Source organism: Uranotaenia lowii, chromosome 3, assembly GCF_029784155.1.
Source record: "Uranotaenia lowii strain MFRU-FL chromosome 3, ASM2978415v1, whole genome shotgun sequence".
NCBI lineage: Eukaryota > Metazoa > Arthropoda > Insecta > Diptera > Culicidae > Uranotaenia > Uranotaenia lowii.
The window spans coordinates 244,647,973-244,670,147 of NC_073693.1; the positions used below are offsets into that span (position 1 = coordinate 244,647,973).

General features: G+C 39.4%; 2 protein-coding genes across 2 annotated transcripts in view; one reads left to right on the top strand and one right to left on the bottom strand.

Moving 5' to 3' along the window:
* LOC129752973 (uncharacterized) overlaps positions 1-8,872 on the top strand; it is a 40,359-nt gene extending 31,487 nt beyond the window's left edge. Inside the window, exons 2-3 of the mRNA XM_055748763.1 lie at positions 7,921-8,153; positions 8,332-8,872. Coding sequence (XP_055604738.1) covers positions 7,921-8,153; positions 8,332-8,541 — 443 coding nt within the window. The 3' untranslated portion in view covers positions 8,542-8,872. The remainder of the gene's footprint in view (positions 1-7,920; positions 8,154-8,331) is intronic.
* The window catches only part of LOC129752972 (rabankyrin-5), a 60,138-nt gene extending 38,770 nt beyond the window's left edge, over positions 1-21,368 (bottom strand). Inside the window, exons 1-3 of the mRNA XM_055748762.1 lie at positions 21,214-21,368; positions 20,362-20,673; positions 19,877-20,292 (exon numbers count right to left, since the gene is read on the bottom strand). Of these exons, the coding sequence (XP_055604737.1) occupies positions 19,877-20,292; positions 20,362-20,673; positions 21,214-21,217 (732 nt within the window). The 5' untranslated portion in view covers positions 21,218-21,368. The remainder of the gene's footprint in view (positions 1-19,876; positions 20,293-20,361; positions 20,674-21,213) is intronic.
* Between the last annotated feature and the right edge of the window lie 807 nt (positions 21,369-22,175).

Here is a 22,175-nt window from a genome sequence, read left to right on the forward strand (position 1 = left end):
AAGAATTGGTATTACCTTTACTTGTATATGAAAAAAGTTAGTATGGTTTTCTCGCTATCATACTGATGAAATATATACCTACTATTTAATCCTAAAATATAATTTTAATATCAGAATATATACAAACCTAAAAAAATGTTGTCGAAGGGTGAATACACCAAATGTCTAGCTTTTTATCTCTGGGCTGAACACTATTTGGTACAGTTTCATTGATGTTCTATTGTTCTATGCTACTGTGTCATGATTGGAACACATTTTGGCTCCGTGTGAATTAAACCCAATTTTTAAAGTTTTACATTTTCGGATTGATATTTTTTTCTGTTAATTACTAGTGATTTTTTTTATCTTGGACACGTTGCATAAAGGCTTTTAACAAACTTTAAAAAAACTTGAACGCATTCCTACAGAATCTTATAAAACCTGACTTGGGATGTCAACATATTAGTTGACTTATGTTATGAGATCTAGCGTAACATTTAAAAAGGGCGAAACTGCCAAATGTAAACAAATCGAGTTGACGGTCATTCCGGATGCACGCGGTTGCACTTTATCTATTAAACGCGGTTTCATTTTAAAATTACTTGAAACTTTAAAAAAATTGATAAAATTAAATTGGGCGAAACTTCCTGTTGATGCATTTTCGTTGGAACGTGAAGTTACGCCTATTCAAAATGGAGTGAATTTTTCTATTCGTGTAGGGCCAATAGGCGTAACTGAGTTGATCGTGTGTAACAAAACGGCCTAATTAGTTTTTGCGTGTTGGACGAATGGGCGAAACTTCAAAACCAAAACAAAAACGGCCGATCAATTGGGCGAAACTTGCAAACGTAACTGGAATCGAAAACAATATAAGGGCGAAACTCGAAAATCTCTGAAATTAAGCGAAAAAAGTTAAAGTTCTTGATTACCATCGAACAATAGGGGAATATAATGCACATTTTTTAATGTTGTTGAACAAAAAGTGGTCGATTTTTTAAATAGGATTTGAATAGGTGTTCCGAATTTTCAAACGCGTTTTTCTCGTTTCGAGCAAACTGCTAGTTTCGCCCTTTTGAAATGTTACGCTAGAGATGTTTATTCATTCAATGACAATTGAAGAAAAGGAAGCCATTCGCCAGTTGAATAGAAACAAGTCGGCTGGGAAGGATGGCATCGTAGCTGAACTCATCAAAATGGGCCCGGACAAGTTGGCCGATTGCCTACACCGGTTGATAGTGTGGATCTGGGACATAGAACAGCTACCGGAGGAGTGGAAGGAGGGGGTAATATGCCCCATCTACAAGAAGGGCGACAAATTGGACTGTGAGAACTACCGAGCGATCACTGTCCTCAATGCCGCCTACAAAGTGTTGTCCCGAATCCTACTCCGCCGCCCAAGCAAACAGATTCGTGGGAAGTCATCAGGCCGGCTTCATCGAGGGACGGTCTACGACGGACCAGATATTCACATTACGGCAAATCCTCCAAAAATGCCGTGAACACCAAGTCCCTACGCACCATCTATTCATCGACTTCAAAGCCGCATACGACACGATCGACCGTAACGAGCTATGGAAAATCATGGACGAGAACGGCTTTTCCGGGAAGCTGATTAGACTGATCAAGGCGACGATGGATGGAACGCAGTGCTGTGTGCGGATTTCGGGTGAATTGTCGAGTTCATTCGAATCGCGCAGGGGGCTTCGACAAGGTGATGGTCTATCCTGCATGATGTTCAACGTGGCGCTAGAAGGTGTTATTCGACGAGCGGTGGGCGAAATGCGGGGCACGATTTTCAACAGATCCAGTCAACTTATCTGCTTTGCCGATGACATTGATATAGTCGGCAGATCATCTGCGGCGGTGGAGGAGATCTACCGCAAACTGAAACGGGAAGCAGGAAGGGTTGGGTTGATGATTAATACGTCCAAGACAAAGTACATGCTGGCCTGCGGGTCCGAGACCGACCGAACCCGCTTGTCCAGTAATAACAAGGTCACGATCGACGGCGACGAGCTGGAGATAGTCGAAGACTTTGGCTATCTCGGCTCACTGGTGACCGCAGACAATGACACCAGCCGTGAGATCCGGAGGCGAATTATCAGCGGAAGTCGTGCCTACTATGGACTCCACAAGCAACTGCGGTCGAGAAGACTTAGCCCTCGCACGAAGTGTAACCTGTATATGACGCTCATTAGACCGGTTGTTCTCTACGGGCACGAGACATGGATATTGCTCGAGGAGGACCTGCGTATACTCAGAGTATTTGAGCGACGAGTGTTAAGAACCATCTTTGGCGGCGTACAGGAGAACGGAGTGTGGAGGCGAAGGATGAACCACGAGCTCGCGCGACTCTACGGCGAACCCAGTATCCAGAAGGTGGTGAAAGCTGGCCGGATACGCTGGGCGGGACTTGTTGCGAGAATGCCGGACGACTGTACTGCAAAACAGGTGTTCGCTACGAATCCGGTAGGAACAAGACGAGCGGGGGCGCAACGAGCGAGATGGTTAGACCAAGTGGAGCGTGATCTGGCGAACGTGGGATGCCCGAGAAATTGGAGAACGGTTGCCATGGACCGAGTGAATTTTAGGAATTATGTTCGTCAAGTTATGTCGTGAGACGGAATACTATGTAAATAAATAAATAAATTAAGAAAATGAAACCAAAAACGTAAAATATCAAAAATCCTTAGGCAATTAATTCATGATATTGGAATCAGTTCAATATTTTAACTTGTTTAATATTCTAAATACTTGGAATGTTCTCGAAGTATAACTTCGACAGATTCCAGCACACTGAACCACTCTCGAGCCAATTATCAGATGAAACCGTTCGAATGCAACAAATAAAAGGAAGCATCAAGTAGGTTTTGAAGGCAGCACAGGGCGGTCGCTTTCTGGTTGTTGATCTAGAGACTGAAGACTCGCGCCGACCAACCGTGTATCATGCCGTGTAATTTTTTTTTGCCACACTAGGGAACCCGTTTCCAAAGAAATCTTCCGATAGTATGTACCGAGCTCTTTTCTTCGTTTTAGGTCCGTTCTCTCCTCTAGTAGAGTGACGCCCTTTCGTGGCACATTGAACTTGAAAAAATCTTGGTTGGTACCGTGCCTTATACGTAGTAAGCACACGTGTTCGGTTCGGTTGATTCCTTTTTTGTACCTTTTTGATCGGGAACCGGGGACCTGGAAGCACGTTCTGACCACATTCATAAGCAAGCATCATTGGCGGCGCTCACCCATAAGCGATTAATAATGGTGGAAGAGTGCGGTAATAAAAAAAAGTTGAAATAAACTCGAGAAGGAAGTGAGTAGTGAGCTAGTGAATGATGATGGATCGAATGCATTCAACTAAACTTTAGTTCAACGACCTAGTTTCGAGCTCTGGTTTTCTTGGTCGGTAGGTTGATACCTATATTTTTCTGATGTGTAGGTATCTATAGGTTTTCGTTTTCAAAATTTCCTCAACCCGGAGGCTGGCTTTTCGTGCGAAACGAAAATTTTCGGCTAACGTGTGCGATCTTTCTAAAAATAGAATTTGCATCGAAAACGACACCGACTCTGATGCGAATGAATTTATTTATGGCAATGGCTCTTATATTGCATATTAATGACCCAGATGAATAAAAAAGACCTAAAAAAGGTTTGGATTTACGCTAAAAAAAATTATCAAAAACCAGCTGACCCGGTTTGCTTTGCTACACTTTTTCATGTTTAACACACTGAAGACAACAAAGAAATCCAAACAGAAATCCAAATTCCAAATGCTATACCAGGTAAAGAATCCAAAACTCAGAAGGGATATAAAATTGAACAAAAGAATTGAAGAAACAAAGAGGTTGAAAATTCAGATATAAAAGTTGAACAGCGAGATTCAAAATTTTAAATCAAATTAAATCCAAAATAAGAAACAGAATCAGAGTGAGATAAGTGGCCAAATGATAGATTCGAGAAAACGCGCTTCAAAGTTGTCAAGGTGCTCGATTTTTCAAATATTTTTTTGAATTCAAGCAGGTTTAATTTCATCGAAAATATGTTTAACATTTTTTCAAAACCTTGTATTCCGATTATTCAAATTAACACATAATCATTGATCAATATAAAAATCGACTAAGGAATATAAAAATGAATTTAAAACATTTTAAGTTCAAAATTTGTCTCGAAATTCGGAAGTAAAATCTATAACCAAACCTTGCCTTTTAAAATCAAACTTAAAATCCTCATATTTAATAACAAAATCATTTTTGGAAAATCTGGAACGAAATTCAATTAAAAAACGAACAAAAGAAACAATTTGAAAAAAAAAAATAAACTTTGGAAAGATGCTCGGAATCAATAATATGAAACTGCTTTTAAAAGCATTATAAAGGTTTTAAATCTAGGACTGAATTGATGAAAAATAGCAAATGTGAGAAATTCAGAGTAGGTAGATAACTGATTGCATTTAGGGACATTTGTTTTCCTAGAATCATTGAAAATAAAAAAGGTTTGGAAATCAAAGGCTTTAATTTAATGATTAATTTAGCCCAATACCGCGAGTAATTTTGACTCCTGAAAAAAAAAGTTATAGAAGTTTTCTTATTGTTTGTTTTTCTCTATTCTCGAATACTGAATATTCGAAAATTTTCTTAAGTAATGTCAGAAATAGTTTTAATGTTAACTTCTAAAAATTTTCAAATTATTAAAAATCATAGAATCTAATTTTCCCTTAGTTTGTGTCTCTGAAACTAATATATCTAGGCAAAATCTGAATCCTTGATTGAAAGGAAGATAATAAGAAGATTCAAAATCGATCAATTTCTAAATTTTCACACGCCATGTCACCAAAACTAGAGTTGATTGACAATTCTGACAAATGATTCGAATTCAGGACGCCAAACTCTTACAAAAAATAGTAATTAGAACATAGGCACCGTAAATGCTGTTCCCTAGTGCAGTGGTCGGCAACCTGTGGCTTGTGAGCCGCATGCGGCTCTTTAGATGAGAAGTTGTGGCTCTTTAACGTCAATTTCAAATAACATTTCAGTCAAATTTATACCTACTTTAAACTGTGCTCTTCCAACCAATAAGCCTTACCACGTGGAGAACCTGAAGCATTTTTTGTATTAAATTAAAATAACAAGTATGACTATCAAATTTAAGTTTGAAAATAAACATTAGGACAAGAGAAAAAAAAATAATTCAACCAGAAATCAGAAATGCACAATAGTTTTTCAAATTAAAAAAAAAAAAACTTTTCTGAGCTTCTCTTCAGAGTCTATTGAGACTCGTTTGAGACACTTCTGAAGACCCTATCAAAATTATTTTAAGATTGATTGGATACTCTTTGTAGACAGATCTAAGAACAAGCTTAAAAGATATTTTCAAAGCCATTGACGCTCTTTCAGGACTCTGGAGACTCTTTAGAACTTTTTTTCAAACTCATTGGGGCTTTTTTTAGGACTCGTGAAATTGGTCTGAGAATGTTTTTAAAATTTATCTAATACTTTTTTAGGACTTCTTGAGACTCTCTGAGGGAATTTAGAGGCTCTCCGGAGCCCATTTTGAGACTCTTTTGAGTTTTTTCAACTTTATTTGGCACTTTTAAGCTTGTTATAAAACTATTTTCAGAGGACAATTTAGAGAAGAAGATTGTTTATAGATTTATCTGACTGTTTTGGGGCTGTTTCAAAACTCTTCTGAGTTTCTCCAACTGTTCTTTCAGGATACTTGAAGACTCTTCAAGACATTTTAAGTATTTTTTAGACACTTTTACGACTGTTCTGAGACCTTTTTCGGAATTTTTGAGACTCTTTAAGGAATTTTTGAGACTCTTTTTTAACTTTCCCAGAGAAGATTGAACTTATTTAAACCCATTCTTTGAAGATTTTTTCGGCTTTTTTAAAAATCTTCTTATGTTCTTTTCAAACTAGCTTAAAACTACTTAGAGACATAAATTAAGACTCTTTCAAGACTCTCTTAAGACTCTTTGGTGTCTTTTGTGGGGCTATATAAATACTCTTCTGAAAATTCAAAAACTTTTTTGTAGCAATTGAAATGTGAAGAATTTTTGAATCAAAAAACAAAAGTTGAAAATTTAAGTTCATAGGCAAAAAAGGTATATACAAATATTTTTTTGGTTTTTTAATTAAGTTTCCCAAATTTTACGAAAGAAAACTGCAAGCTTCATATGAGTTTACTCAAACAAAACACAAAACAGTATTGAAATATGTACTTTATTGAAGGAACTCATCCACAACTTTTTCTCAAAATATATATTCCTAAATATTTTGGTTTCACAAAACATTTCTGAGTCTCTTATATTGAAGATTCTAATTTTTTAGTAATCATGTGGATGACCACAGTAAGTTATGATTTATGCTTATAAATATAAAAAAATATAATAATTTGTTACAAAATAAATTTCATTAAATTCTCATTTTAAACTGAATGGGGGTAAAGAACTGAAAGAAAAGTCAATTGAGATTTTAGAGCATGCTGATTTTTTTTATTTTGAAGCTTCAGTTTGAAAACAAAATAAAATTTTACAGTATTGCAGAAAAAAATTAAATTAATTTTTGAAGTTATCTTTGAATCAACTCTTGGTTTTCAAAAACTAGAGCTGCTGGAGACCAAGCATGAAAACCTTGTGTTATTTAGGCTTTTTCATCGAAATTGGGGATTGAAAAATTTAGAAGTTTTACAAAGACATTTCATTGCAACCAACAAATGTGGCTCTTTCGAACATTGAAGTTTTGAAAAATTGTAGATTTCGGCTCTTCTGACTTAAAAGGTTGCGACCACTGCCCAAATTATATCTGATAATGTAGGTTTTAAAGCATAGTTTTTTCTAAGAGTAGAATAATTTACCATGGGTGCGCGGAACCACCGCCATTCATCAAAAAATATTTTTTTTTTGCAAAGTTATGGTAAAAAATTACTGCTTCTATAAATTCGAAAAAAAAATTCTGTAATATACATGATTCTTCACTATGGGTATATCGATTCAGCCCATTTTCATCGAAGATGCATATTTTTGAAAGAGTATTTAGACAAATCTTCACTGTACCAAAATCGAAACGATTGACATGAATTTCAAATAAACGATTTTTATTTATAGCTCCACTTTTTTCGTTTCTGATGAAAATTGTCAAGTATTTTTATGAAGGATTAACCACCGTAATTTTTGTTTGTTACTTTGATTTATCGGCCTAGCGGTGAAAAGTGATGTCCTTTTTAGTAGGGACTTTTCACCGCTAGGCCGATAAATCAAAGTAATTGTCAAGTATATTTTGATATAATTCATTTACTTATTCATGATTATGATACAGGTACTTCCAATCGTACGTTTATCTGCTTGCATGGTAATTTAATAAATATTGTATATAAATTTATTGATTTGTTTCCCAAAGCCCAATATTGCATTCCAAATACCTATCATATGTAAGCATTTGTATGCAAATAAGATTTATGACTAAACGAGAACCCCTGGTCATAATCATTGACCAAAAATTAGGCAAACGAATTAAACTTTTTTTATCTTTTGTTTCTAGTACTGTTAATTTCTTTGTATATCAAAATTTGTATATCAAAATCTTTAGATAAATGATATTTAAATTGATTTAAATATTCTCGTTTCCCAACATCTGATTCAATAATATTTTGTATTCTGAAGGAATAACAGTCCACTAGGACTGTTAAAATTAATCGGAAATGTATCACATGAGTGACTTTTTTTCAATAACTCGTGTAGGCTTATCGAAACCCTTTTTCTAAAGCCGCTGCATATATTAAGATCAATTCAAAACATAATTTCGTTAAGAGAATTAGATAAAAAAATGGTCATGGTCGTAGACTTACAAAATTTTCAAAAAATAGAATAGATGCTTAAGGTTTCAATAGCGAATCTCCCGAATTATGATAACATAATAAAATTTGATTCGTCCCGTTTCTTATTTACAGAAATCAACATCGTTCTCGGCATAAAATGCTATTACTGTACGGTGGCCCCACCGAATCGTTACTCGAACAACACCAAAACTCAGCTCTGTTCGAAATTCAACCATTCCGACCACTTCACCGTCGATTGTCCCTGGTCCACGATGTGCATGAAGCGAATATTCAAACTGCAACTGCTGAAGGCGGAACAGGAAACCATCAGCCGGAGCTGCGCCCAGCAGAAAAATACCGAACAGGTATGGGAGGAATATTTTTCCGTTGAATTAATTGATTGATAGCCTGCTTCCTATCTTTATCTCCTTCGCGTGACACGCCGTTGGTGATACACCTGAATCACGCGACGAACCCGTGAAAGTGACATACAGTTTAAGGAGCGTCTTTTAACATTTTATTTCTCTCTTTTTCCCCACCCAGATCTACAAGAACGGCAACTGGACCAAGGAGCACAACATCGAGGAACCCTACCAGGAGGGTTGTCAAACGATCGATGATTCGACGTACTGCTTTTGCCGGGGGTCTCTCTGTAATTCGGCGCCCAAAGTCGAGAACAGCTACCATACGGACGCGATGGCCGTCATATTCGTGTTCAATGTGATGAAGTACATCCGAAATATCGAGTACTGATCAAGGTCTAGAAGGATCGAAAACGGATAAAACACATGGTGCCTAACGGAAGGATGGCATTTTATTTTGCTGCCGAAGTAAATCGAATGACCTCCCACATACCTACTAATAGACAGTAGACACCAGAATCGAACGGGTTCAATCGAAAAAGGGGGGAGATTTGTTCCTGCCTATTGAGAGGGCGAATGTGAAACCCATACAATGACTGAATGTTTGACATACATTTAGATACAAGTTTAGAAGTATAGTAATTCTCTGTTATTTTGTTAACATGTTATTTCTTTTATCAAATAATGTGATATTTGTACGTAATAAATATGAACATAACCGATGTAAAGTGTATTAAACTCTTGATTTGAAACAAAGTTACGTATGAAAATTTTTCCGAAATCCTGATATACAGTACGCGACAAAATAAAGTACGCACCGGTTATCAAAATATTCAAATCCTTGTATCTTTTTTCTCATAAGGAATATCAACTCAAAATATTCAGATGAATTGTTCTTTTTATAAAGGTTTTATTATTTGTTTATACTTTTTAGGGCGAAATTGAATCCGATAAGATGGTAAAAAAGCACGTTTCCGTAGATAAAGGGTGATACGGTCAAAATTTTGTCAAGGGAAAACGCGTGTAAATCGGTGAAATCGTATATTTAAGAAATCCAATTAAATTTCTTTTTCAAGTTTAATTAGTTTAAAATTTAGGAAAAATATTCAGTTAGGCTTCCGCTTTTCCAAATCCGAATTGCCGGGCCTTACGCTTAACCCCTGCCATCAGATTTTGTACAGCCGCCTTGTCCACCTTCTTCGCCGCAGAAAGCTGGTTTGCCTTGAACTGCTGCTCGTCCTTAGCAGTTTTTTTGGTCTTCTTTAGGTTCCGCTTGACGATAGCCTAGTATTTCTCAATTGGGCGGAGCTCTGTCCTTGGGAACCACCTGCACGTTGTTGGCGGCGTACCACTCCATGGCCTTTTTACCGTAATGGCAAGATGCCAAATCCGGCCAAAACAGTACGGAACAACCGTGTTTCTTCAGGAAAGGCAGCAGACGTTTATTCAAACACTCTTTCACGTAAATTTCTTGGTTGACAGTTCCGGAAGCTATGAAAATGCTGCTTTTCAAGCCACAGGTACAGATGGCTTGCCAAACCAGATATTTCTTCGCGAACTTTGACAGTTTCATGTGCTTGAAAATATCTGCTACCTTTCCCATTCCTTTTGCCGTATAAAACTCCTGTCCCGGAAGCTGCTTGTAGTCGGCTTTGACGTAGGTTTTATCGTCCATTACCACGCAGTCAAACTTCGTCAGCATCGTCGTGTGCAGCCTCCGGGATCGCGCTTTAGCCGTCACATTATGTTTATCATCGCGTTTTGGAGTCACTACCTTCTTGTAAGTCGATAGTCCGGCTCGTTTTTTGGCTCGATGCACGGTTGTAGACGATACATCCAGCTTATTTGCGGCATCTCGGAGAGAGAGGTTAGGGTTTCGCTTGAAACTAACGGCAACTCTCTTTGTCGTCTCAGCGGCTTCCGGTTTTCGATTTCCCCCCGATCCAGACTTTCTGGCTGTCGACAAACGCTCCCCAAACACTCAATTACATTTGTAACGGTTGATTTGGCAACTTTTAGCGATTTTGCCAGCTTTGCGTACGAGTAGCTCGGATTTTCGCGATGGGCGAGCAAAATTTTGATACGCTGCTCTTCTTCCTAGGACGGCATTTTGACAACTGAAGAGTGAATTCCGAAATCAAAATAGGAGCAACATTCTACACACACACACCTTCAAAATGAGGAGTGTTCAGGTTTTTTAATGCAAAATTGAAAGAAATACGTCAAGTTAATATTGATCAAATTTTGACCATATCACCTTTTATTCGTAAACTTCAAGCTAAAAATCGTTAAGAAATCGAATTATAAGCAAAAGGCTAAAAACCGCGACGGTTCAGCGATACAGAGGCATCAAGCGGAAATCTACTGGTACCGCTGGAGAAAAAATCAACAGCGGCGTACCATTAGGGAGTCACTTGAGACTCCTTCTGTTCGTCACTGTCATAAGTTTTCTGGGTAGATTATTATAAAAATAAATAAATAGTAAATCAGGAAAAGATCGATTCAGATGATCTATTTATCAAGGAATTGTCGAGATAGCCATGACTTGCTGTCATGGCTATGCAGTAACAAACTAGAAAATTTCCATTAGTCGAATTCTGACCACGAAAGAAACGAGTTGAAATAAATACCATTAGACGTAATTGTCTTGTTTCACTTACAGAAGAATACAAAACTATCCATCTCAAAAATCGGATATGGAAGTCTCTGATAAATCGATCTTTTCAATTTTTAACAAGAGGGAATTCCTCTATATTAAGAAAAATAGCAAAAAAGGATAAGAAATTTAAATAAACGATCACACACATATAGGAGCTCAGTGAAACCTCAGGTCTTTCAAAGATAAGATGGTTAGCATCTTACAAATGCTAAAACCACCGACCTATAGAAAGTGTACTATGTATGCCGTGACCGGGATTCGATCTCATGACCTCTGGCTTGGAAGACTTTAACGCTATCTTCTAGACCACGGTCGGCGGAGGCAAACTTCAAAGTTGTATTATGCTTCCATCTTTGAAATAAGAAAAATAAATTGAAATCTAAGCAATCAAGATTATAAACAATCGTTAGTTGTTAGTGAAATCTTTTCACTTTAGTTCAATTACCATCCACATTTCGTAGAATAAAGACCCTTCTTCAACCATCCTGAGTCCCTCATTATTCAAGAGGTTATGGGATCCCCAGCTATTACTGTTTGCGGAATTCCGCAGTTCCAAGGTGGATCGGACTTTCAACACTGGAGTTTCCGGGTTAAAATGTACCTGAATTCGGTCGGCGGAGAATGCATCTGCTATGGCGGCTATCGAGCGGAACCAGTTTGAAGAGACGGAAAGCAGGCAAAGGCTTTAATTGTCGGTTTCCTGGCCAATGAATGCCTGGAAGTGTTCCGGGAGAAATCTACGGCAAAGGAGATGTGGTTGGCTGTGGAGGTAACATTCGAGACAAAGTCTATCGGTACGCAGCATCTCATCTGGAAGCAATTGATCTAAAAGTTGTCAGATTCATTTGATCTCCTGGTAATGGCGCTGGAAAACATTCCGTTGTCAAGCAAAGCCTACTAACCGAAGATATGAAGCGAATGGAACGAAGTGCAAGCCACGGAGAACTGAAACTAGCTGCTTTTTTGGGTAAGAAGACCAGAAATCTTTTCAAGTTCCAGATCAAGTGCCACAAAGCGAGGTCACCTCAAAAAGGATCGCCGTCAGACGTCTGCAGATGAATCTATTTCAGCCAGCTGGAAAAATGCAGTGAGTTTCGTGGCCAATCGAGGAGGTATCGGGCGTGATGGTGGCAAGTTGATCTTCTAGCTCGATTCGGGGTCAAGCAATCATTTAGTGAATACAAAGAATGTTTTCAATCGCGAACAAGTGAGTGAGACTTCGTCCACTATATCCGGGAGTTAGTGCCGTTCGGACGGTTAAAGGGTGTTTTGTGCCGTGTTTCCTGCCAGAGGCAGATGAAATTGACTTTCCCCAGCTAATCGGGAGTTCAATTAAAGACTGTTGCTAGTGAGTGCTAATTTTGTGGCTAGCAAAGGCAATCGGAAAAAAACAATAGGTCACCAAGAGGGCCGCCGCCATTGTTTGGCGAACCATTGTCATCATCATCATTGTCATCATCAAACGGGTCGTGCTCGCCCGAAACCGAGTGGAGGCGTGGCAGCCATCTTCGATCGAGGAAGGACCACGTGGTTGGATCAATCACCAAAGGAGCCAAATTAATCGAAAAATCAAGTTTGTAATTCTTATTTCTTTTTCCCTATATCTTGTTCTATTTTCCCTATAGTTATTTTGACATTCCGTGCTTCGCTTTTATTTTTATAAAATATGAGCGAAGGCGGGGGGTCGGACCCGCCTGATGTAGATGGTGAGAAGATCGTCTACGAAGATGAGGAGCATCTGGAGGATTCAGCTGTGGCTGGTTCTTCAGATGGTCATCTTTCTCCGTCAGTTGAACTTTCTACGCCATCTGCAGCTGCGAAAAAGACAACCCGACTCCGAGTTTATCCGAATAATTCATCCTCTTCTGGGCCGTGGGTGGTTTTTATCCGGCCCAAAACTAACGGAAAACCTCTAAATGTAGTGCAGATCACTAAAGATCTGGCTAGGTGGCCCTCCGTTACCAGTGTGACTAAAGTAAGGCCAAACAAAATGCGCGTTGTTGTGGGCGACCGGAAGGCCGCAAACGGTATTCTTGCAAGCAATTTTTTTAATTTGGAGTATCAGCTCTATATTCCGTCTCGAGATGTAGAGATCGAAGGTGTGATCACCGAATCGAGTCTGGAGGCTGAATACGTTAAGGCTCACGGCGTTGGCAAGTTTAAGAGCCTTGATTCGACTTCGGTCGAAATCTTGGATTGTCGCCAACTCATGACTGCCTTCGTCGTTGATGGCGTTACAAAGTATAAGCCTTCAGCCTCGATTCGGGTAACATTCGCGGGAACAGCCCTCCCTCATTACATCTTGATTGATGGAATTTTAAGGCTTCCAGTACGCCTTTATGTGCCTCGCCCAATGCAATGCAAGAATTGCATCAAGTTGGGGCATACTGCTTCGCATTGCTCCAACAAGAAGCGATGCTTGCATTGTGGGGAGAATCATGAGGAAGGAGCATGCTCAGCAGTAGAACAGAAATGTATCTATTGCGGGGGCTCACCTCATGATATCTCCTCTTGCGAGGCATTTCAGGCAAGCTGGGATAAACAGAGGCGCTCTTTAAAAGAGCGTTCTAAACGTTCTTATGCCGCCATACTGAAGAGCGCCTCTCCACCGGCCCAATCTCAATCTGGTAACATTTTTTCTGTGCTGCCAGTTGATAATGATGACACAGATACGGCTGATGAAGTACAACCATTACAACTCTCTGTAGGATGCTCTCGAAAGCGTACTAAAGCGCTTTCTCCCAAAGTACCATCAAAAATTCCGGCTGTTATCTCTCCAAACAGGATTGAGAAAAAACCGACTGTTGTTAACAAAGAACATCAAGTTCCTCCTGGTTTCCGCGGTAAAGAATCTCCACAGAACAAATCAACATCGGCTGGAACCTTGCAAAACCACAACACCAAAGAACTTTCGCCAGAATCATCCACCCAATCTGGGCTTTTTAAACTGTCCGATATTCTAAATGGAATTTTTACGTGTTTTAATGTAGCGGAATCCATCAGAGGCATTGTTACAACAATGCTTCCTGTAGTAAAGACATTTTTGAAGCAATTGATGCAAACTTGGCCCCTCCTTTCAGTGTTTGTCTCTCTCGATGGCTAATTTACGCCGAGAGGTCAGAGATATCACTGTTCTACAGTGGAATTGTCGTAGTATTATCCCTAAACTGGATCCGTTCAAATTTCTTCTTCATGAAACTAGTTGCGATATTTTTGCGTTGTCCGAAACTTGGCTTTCTTCTCAATCTAACATCTCATTCCACGATTTTAATGTCATACGTCTAGACCGCGACGATTCTTATGGAGGGGTGCTTTTGGGGATCAGCAAGCGCCATTCCTTCTATAGAATCGACCTCCCTTTATCAGGAGGAATTGAAGCTGTTGCATGTCATACAACTATAAGAGGTAGGGACTTATGCGTTGTCAGTTTGTACTGGCCTCAGAGAGTAGCAGTGAATCAAAGTCACCTAGAGGACCTGTGTTCAGTTTTGCCTGAACCAAGGTTGATCCTGGGTGATTTCAATTCGCATGGAACTGTCTGGGGAGAACAAATTGACGATTGTCGTTCTACTCTTATCTATGACATCTGTGACAGTTTCAATTTAACAATTTTGAACACGGGTGAAAAAACACGAGTACCTAAACCTCCTGCAAGACCAAGTGCAATTGACCTCTCCCTCTGCTCAAATTCACTATCATTGGATTGCCAGTGGAAGGTAATCCCTGATCCCAATGGTAGTGATCACTTGCCAATCAAAATTACAATCACCAATGGGGCCAGCAATTCGAATTCAACAAATATGGAATATGACCTTACAAGACACATCGACTGGAAAAAATATTCGGACGAAATAACAACAGCCATCGATTCTTTGAATATTTTACCTCCTTTAGAAGAGTACCACTTTCTTTCTCGTCTGATACATGAAAGTGCCCTTTGCGCACAAACAAAACCCATCCCACATTCATCAGTTCCTCGAAGGCCCCCAAACCCGTGGTGGGACCAGCAGTGTTCCAAGCTTTATAAGGACAAGTCAAAAGCATTCAAAGATTTTCGAAAACATGGAACCCTCGTCCTTTTTGATGCATATGTTTCCCTTGAAAATCAGTTCAAAAAACTGATCAAAGGGAAAAAGAAAGCGTATTGGAGGAATTTTGTGGGTGGTTTATCACGGGAAACATCCTTGAGTACCTTATGGAAAGTCGCACGAAGCATGCGTAATCGTTCATCTACGAATGAAAGTGAGGAATATTCACAAAGATGGATATTTAACTTCGCACGAAAAGTCTGTCCAGATTCTACACCTGTGCAAAAAATAATCCGGAACGTGCCTCCAGAAAGATGTGGTCTGGATTCCAGCTTTTCGATGGTCGAATTTTCACTTTCTCTCCTTTCTTGCAACAATTCAGCTCCGGGAATTGATAATATTAAATTTAACTTGTTGAAAAACCTTCCGGATGCTGCCAAATTTCGCTTGTTAAATTTATTTAATCAATTCTTGGAGCACAACATTGTTCCCCAGGATTGGAGACAAGTGAGAGTCATTGCTATCCAAAAGCCCGGAAAACCAGCGTCTGATCCCAATTCGTACCGTCCAATAGCGATGTTGTCTTGTATACGCAAATTGATGGAGAAAATGATATTGTTTCGTTTGGACAAATGGGTGGAAACAAATGGTCTCCTTTCAGATACTCAATTTGGGTTTCGAAGGGGCAAAGGGACAAACGATTGTCTTGCTTTGCTATCTTCAGAGATACAAATGGCGTACGCAAAACGTGAGCAAATGGCTTCAGTGTTTCTAGACATAAAGGGAGCTTTTGATGCAGTCTCAATAGAGGTTTTGTCAGACAAGTTGCACTCCCGGGGTCTGCCTCCTCTATTGAACAACATCTTATACAGCTTACTTTGTGAGAAACATTTGAACTTTGCTCACGGAGATTTTGCAGTTAGAAGAACATCTTACATGGGCCTCCCACAGGGTTCATGTTTGAGTCCACTTTTGTACAACTTTTATGTGAGTGACATCGACAGCTGTCTCTCTGAAGGCTGCACTCTAAGACAACTTGCAGATGACGGAGTAGTGTCTGTCACAGGATCTACTGAGTCTCATCTGCACAGGCCTTTACAAGATACTTTAGACAGATTGTCTTCCTGGGCTTTGGGGCTTGGGATTGAGTTTTCCCCTCAGAAAACGGAAATGGTTGTTTTCTCTAAGAAACGTAGACCTGCTCAACCTAAGCTTCAACTCCTAGGCAGAACGATCACTCAATCGAGGAGTTTCAAGTATCTTGGGGTTTGGTTTGATTCCAAGTGTACCTGGAGAGCCCACATTGAGTATCTGAAAGGAAAATGCCAACAAAGAATCAATTTTCTCCGATCAATTACTGGCACCTGGTGGGGAGCCCATCCAGAAGATCTTATCAAATTGTATCGAACAACTATTCTATCCGTTATGGAATATGGTAGCTTCTGTTTCCAGTCAGCTGCCAAAACTCACCTCATCAAACTAGAGCGTATCCAATACCGTTGTCTCCGTATCGCTTTGGGCTGTATGCCCTCAACACACAACATGAGTCTTGAAGTTTTGGCAGGAATACTCCCTTTGAAAGATCGATTCAATTTACTATCACTTCGGTTCCTCATCAGGTGTGAGGTCATGAACCCATTGGTGATTGTAAATTTCGAAAGGTTACTTGAGCAAAATGTTCAAACCAGATTTATGTCTATATACCATATCCTCATGTCAATGCAGGTAAACCCTTCTTCGTATTCTCCAACTCGTGTTTGTAGCCCAGACTACGATCATTCTTCTGTCCAGTTTGATTTGTCTATGCAGCAGGAAATTCGTGGAATCCCGGATCCGCATCGTCCTCTTCTGATTCCAAGAATTTTCGAAGCTAAATATAGACACGTCGATGCTGATAAAATGTACTTTACCGATGGATCACTTATAGAGGAAACAACAGGATTTGGAGTGTTCAACGAAATATCCAGCGCATCTCACAGTCTCCAGTCACCATGCTCTGTATATGTTGCAGAGTTAGCAGCTATTCACTGGGCTTTGAATAGTATCGCCACACGACCTATTGAACACTACTATATTATAACTGATAGTCTCAGCTCTGTTGAAGCAATCCGCTCTATAAAACCAGGAAAATTCACGCCGTACTTCCTCGAAATGATACGAGATATATTGACCACTTTATCAAGACGTTGCTTTTCTATCACCTTTATCTGGGTCCCCTCACATTGCTCTATAGCAGGCAATGAGAGGGCAGATTCCCTTGCAAAAGTGGGTGCGATGGAAGGCAACATTTACCAGCGTGAAATCGTATTCAACGAATTTTACTTCTTGGCTCGAAGAAACTCTCTTGTCAACTGGCAGCGTAGATGGGACGAGGATGAGTTGGGTCGGTGGTTCCACTCGATTATCCCAAAGGTAAGCCTTAAACCCTGGTTTAATAGATTGAACCTGACTCGGGATTTTATTCGTATATTTTCCCGTCTCATGTCCAATCATTATTCCATGAATGCGGTACTCTATCGTTTAAATATTGCTGGCAGCAATTTATGCGGATGTGGTCTAGGTTACCATGACATCGAGCATATTGTTTGGTCGTGTGAGGACCACCTATTCGCCAGAGCGAACTTTATAGATTCCCTTCGGGCCCGAGGAAAACCACCCGACGTTCCAGTGAGGGATGTATTAGGTATGATGGACTTGGACTATATGTTCGAGATATACCTTTTCCTAAAAGCTATCGATCTTCGACTATAATTCTCTTTATTTTCATATTTCCCTTTCTATCTTTCTTTTTCTTCAAAAAAAAAAGTGAACTAGATCTAAGTACACAATTGTAATCAAACAAAACGAGTTTGGCTCCTTAAAGCCTAAAGGTATGAGCCGTTTCAAATAAAGAAATTACAAAAAAAAAAAAAAAAAGAATGTTTTCTTGAAGATCCTAAACTTGACTCAACCAATCACAATCAACGTGGCGAAGGATGGAGAATCGATTGTCGCTCGTGTGGCTGGAGAGATCAACGGCGAGGGCAACAAGAAGTTTCTCATCCATGATGTCGGTTTTCCGGAAAAGTGGCATATCTCAAGAAAGAGGGACATATCAGCACGGCTGTGGCGGTATATATGAATTAAAAATCAGAGTCGGAGTACCAACTGCAAATCTGTTCAACTGTGAAGAAGAGCTGTTGTAGATTCAACGTTTCGGCCACTTGGGTCAACAAATAATGCAGGCAATAGTGAAACATGACCTGGTCACTGGTGCTGGGTGCAAAGCCATTGCGTGAGTTCCGAGTCAGCAGTTGAACAAGCTAGATGCCAGAAGCCGAGATGCCGTCATGGCTGGTTACGCGCCGAATGGTTTCCGGTTGTGAGACCGGAGTTCAAAAGAAATCGTTATTGCTCATGACGTGAAATTCGACAAAAACAACCTTACGTTCGTGAAGTCTACCGAAGGTGAGAAAGTCAAGCCGCTGACGGTGGTATTCCCTCACGAGCAAGAGGGGGATATTGAAATCCAGGTCCCTGAAGGAGATGAAGCCCTGGTTGCTGAAAACGACCATGTTGCGACGGCGATTGATTAAAAGGAAGAGTCAGATGATTTCCTTGAACTGAACGACGAAGATTGACTGACGATACCCGAGCGTTCCCTTCGCAATTAAAACAGCTCGAGGCCGTAGGCCAAGTGTTGCTGAAGTTCAGCGAACGGGAGCGCAAGCTCCCCGGTAAATTTGTGGACTTCTTTACTGGGTTTAGCGCAAATTCTGTCGGCTGGCACATTACAGACGTTCCTAAAACCATCAAAGATGTCATTACCAGAAACGACCGTGAGAAAAGGCTACGTGCTGTGGAAGAAGAACTGAAATCCTGAAGCCAACCGTGTGTGGAGGTTCGAAGCTTGTGCACCGGATATGAAACCACTGAGGACAAAGTGGGTCTTCCGAATGAAAGGGAACGAAAACGGCCAAGCAGTACGACACAAGGAACGCCTCATGATTATAGGGTACCTGCAACCCCCTGGAGTGGACTTCGAGAAGACATGGGCACAGGTGGTCAAGCTCACGACGATTCGAACGGTTTTTGCGATTGGCTTGTATCGCTACAGGCTTGTCTTCCACCAAATGGACATCAAAATCCCCTTGAAAACACTCCAACTGAGTCGTGAAGGTTCGTCAACAAAGGAACCGTATACAGAGCTGTTTGGTAGCATTATGTATACCATGCTGTGTGTGCGACCGGTCATCTGCATTCCGGTGAGATAAATGGGACGGATCCAGCCGAATCTCGGCCATTAGGCCCAATTATACAATTAGTCGATTTGTTCAACAAAGCTGTGGAAGTAACCGGTTTTCGAGAACTGCACTAACGGATTGAGAGGTGGTGAAATCGAAGGAATCAAGATTATAAACAACCGTTAGTTGTTAGTGAAAACTTTTCACTTTACTTCAGTTACAAACCACATTTCGTAGAATAAAGACCCTTTTCCAAACCATCCTGAGTCCCTCATTATTCAAAAGTTTCCAAACGCTCTAATGTACTCAATACATTCATATCTGCAGACAAAAAAATTATAATTCATTCAGAGGTTCGATTCAGACAAGATGCCAAATATATGGCACTGATGGAATTCAAATCGGTGCTCAAAATAAGATATTTATATCTCCGACTTAACGAGAGAAAAGATCGAAGGATTAAATCGAAAATAATGCGTTCTATTTTTTTTTTCTACAGGACGAATAATCAATTCGCAAAATCGAAAATCTGAGTTTAACACGTTCTTCGCCAAGCGCGTTTTGGTAGTTTTATTTTCCGGGCTCAAATAAATTGTAGAAGCAGGAAAGTAAAGAAAGAGAACTATAAGATTTAAAACGCGTGGCGAAACTGAGCGTCTAACTTGAATAAGAGAGCGTCATCCGTTTTTTATGTGATGGGGTCCCCCGGTAAATACATCCGTCACGGGTCCCATAGTGAAAAACGTTTTAAAAGATCGATCTTCGAAGGATCGATCCATAAATTCATTAGCAGAAATAATGAAAAACAGGACTTACCGAACCGTCGTTCTCGACAAGGCACAGAAAAACGACATCCTCTCGGAGCAACCGGACAGCCGCATGCAGCGGATGTTTGGTTTTGCTTTTCAACATTTTGTACAGCAGTGGACCGGACATGTGTTCGAAATCTTGCGGTGTCAGATCTTCCCAGTGGGTCGATATCAGCCCGGAGCAATACTCGAGCAGATTGGAGGCACCGACTTCTTCGGCCACACAGTAAAATCGTACACATGATCGTACGGATACAGAGGAAACCAATGCTCGCTCACAGAGGCCCATTAGGCCAGGCAGTTTGAATCGATGCGACGTTTTCAGCAGATCCAATGCAAGTGAATCATGCTGCAGATCAACGACGTCGGTGTAAATCCAGCGGAGGAGCGCATAGCCGACATCGGCATCCAGATCGGACCAATCTAAAACCAAATTGAAAGTTTCATAGTTTGTTAAGATAAATTTAATAATTTTTAGATTGTCAGTCTTACCAAGTTCGCTTTGATCCGCGATGACCTCTTCGCGCCACTCTTCGCTACGAGCATTCAGAACAAACTTATGAGCAGGCATGGTTTTATCTTTCAACCTAACTGTGATGTCCGAGTAGGTTTTACGACCGTACAGGGTGGCCACGGTCATCACTAATCGAGATACAAAGCTGCTGAATTCTCCCAGCTCGTGATCGTCACTGGAGGCGGCCGCCTTGCTATATTTTCGTTCCAGCTCGGCATAATTCTTCTGCAGTTTGGTGTACTCTTCCTTCAACAGCTTAAGATGATTCTCAAGTTTGGCAGAATCGTTCGCTGCAACGAAGAAAGAAAAGGTTCTGGATAAATTGAACTTTTTTTAAAGGCGAACTTAAAATTTCTCACTTTGATTAAATTGAGTCATGGTTTGATTGTTTTCAAATTCGAAATCACTGTCAAAATTAAATTTTGAATTTTTGTTAGCGTCGATTAAAATTTAAGCCGGAGCCAAATTTGATAGCGCTTATCGTTCCAAAGAGAGAGTAACAAGAGAAAAGTTCCTTGTTAATGCTCTTGATGAGTAACATATCAGCATAAAATACGCCTTTCTTCCTGTTCCGTCTGGGCCAGGAAATAAGCCAATATGTTTTGTATAGCTAAAAATCAGTTAATATCTTTCGTATAGTTAACCGATTTATTATAAAATCAATAAAAAGCTTATTTAAGAGGCACTTATCTAGAAAACTTAATATTGATATTAGGTTCATATTCCTTTACTGCGAAGCGAATCACGGGAAATGATTTTCCGAATTTAGCTCTCATCACAAACAGAGGCAGCGTAGAAATGGTTGATTTTGGAACAAATGCAAAACTTACCCATTTTTCCACTGGGGTATCGTCCACGGATAAGGTCGAAAAAGTCGAAAAATCTACACTATTTAAAACAAACTTGCTTTAATCGAAATATCAAGAGAAAAACATAACTTTCTTCCACAGGAATGTATTCACTTGCAAATGCTTCGTTTTTTTTGTTTTCCAATTGGAATTTTGACAAGTACAAAACGGTCCGTCTCGCCATTTTACACGCTAACAAGAAATTATTCAAATTTGAAAAAAAAACTTGGAACGAGGGGTACATGAGAAATGTTACTTTCGTTTCAATTTACACAGAGAAAAAAATAACACATAAAAAAGAAAAAGACTAGAAGAACTCAATTTTCTAATGAACATTTTATAATAGTTTTATTTATTAAATTATAATTGCATCATTGCTGAGTTTATTGTCTTAAATGAAGTTTGTGGTATAGGTCAGGTGGAGGTGGTAAATAAAATCTACGCAACATACCCTTTACCTGAACTATAGTTCATAACTGACAAAAATTACAGAAATTACAAACACTACAAAAATGACAACAAAAAATTACAAAAATTACAGAAATTACAAACACTACAAAAATGACAAAATACAAAAATTACAAAAATTACAAAAATTACAAAAATTACAAAAATTACAAAAATTACAAAAATTAAAAAAATTACAAATTTTACAAATATTACAAAAATTACAAAAATTACAAAAATTACAAAAATTACAAAAATTACAAAATTACAAAAATTTCAAATGTTTCAAAATATCTAAAATTACAAAAATAACAAAAAATTACAAAGTTTTAAAAAAATTACAAAGTTTTGAAAAATCACAAAAAAAATCAAAATAACATACATTAAATTTTTATTTTTTTTTGTTATTATTTTCCTTTTGTGAGGTACCTAGGTTTTTTCCAGGAATTTACCACTCTGTGGCATTCTTCCCTTGTTAAGAGTATGAGTATACGAAT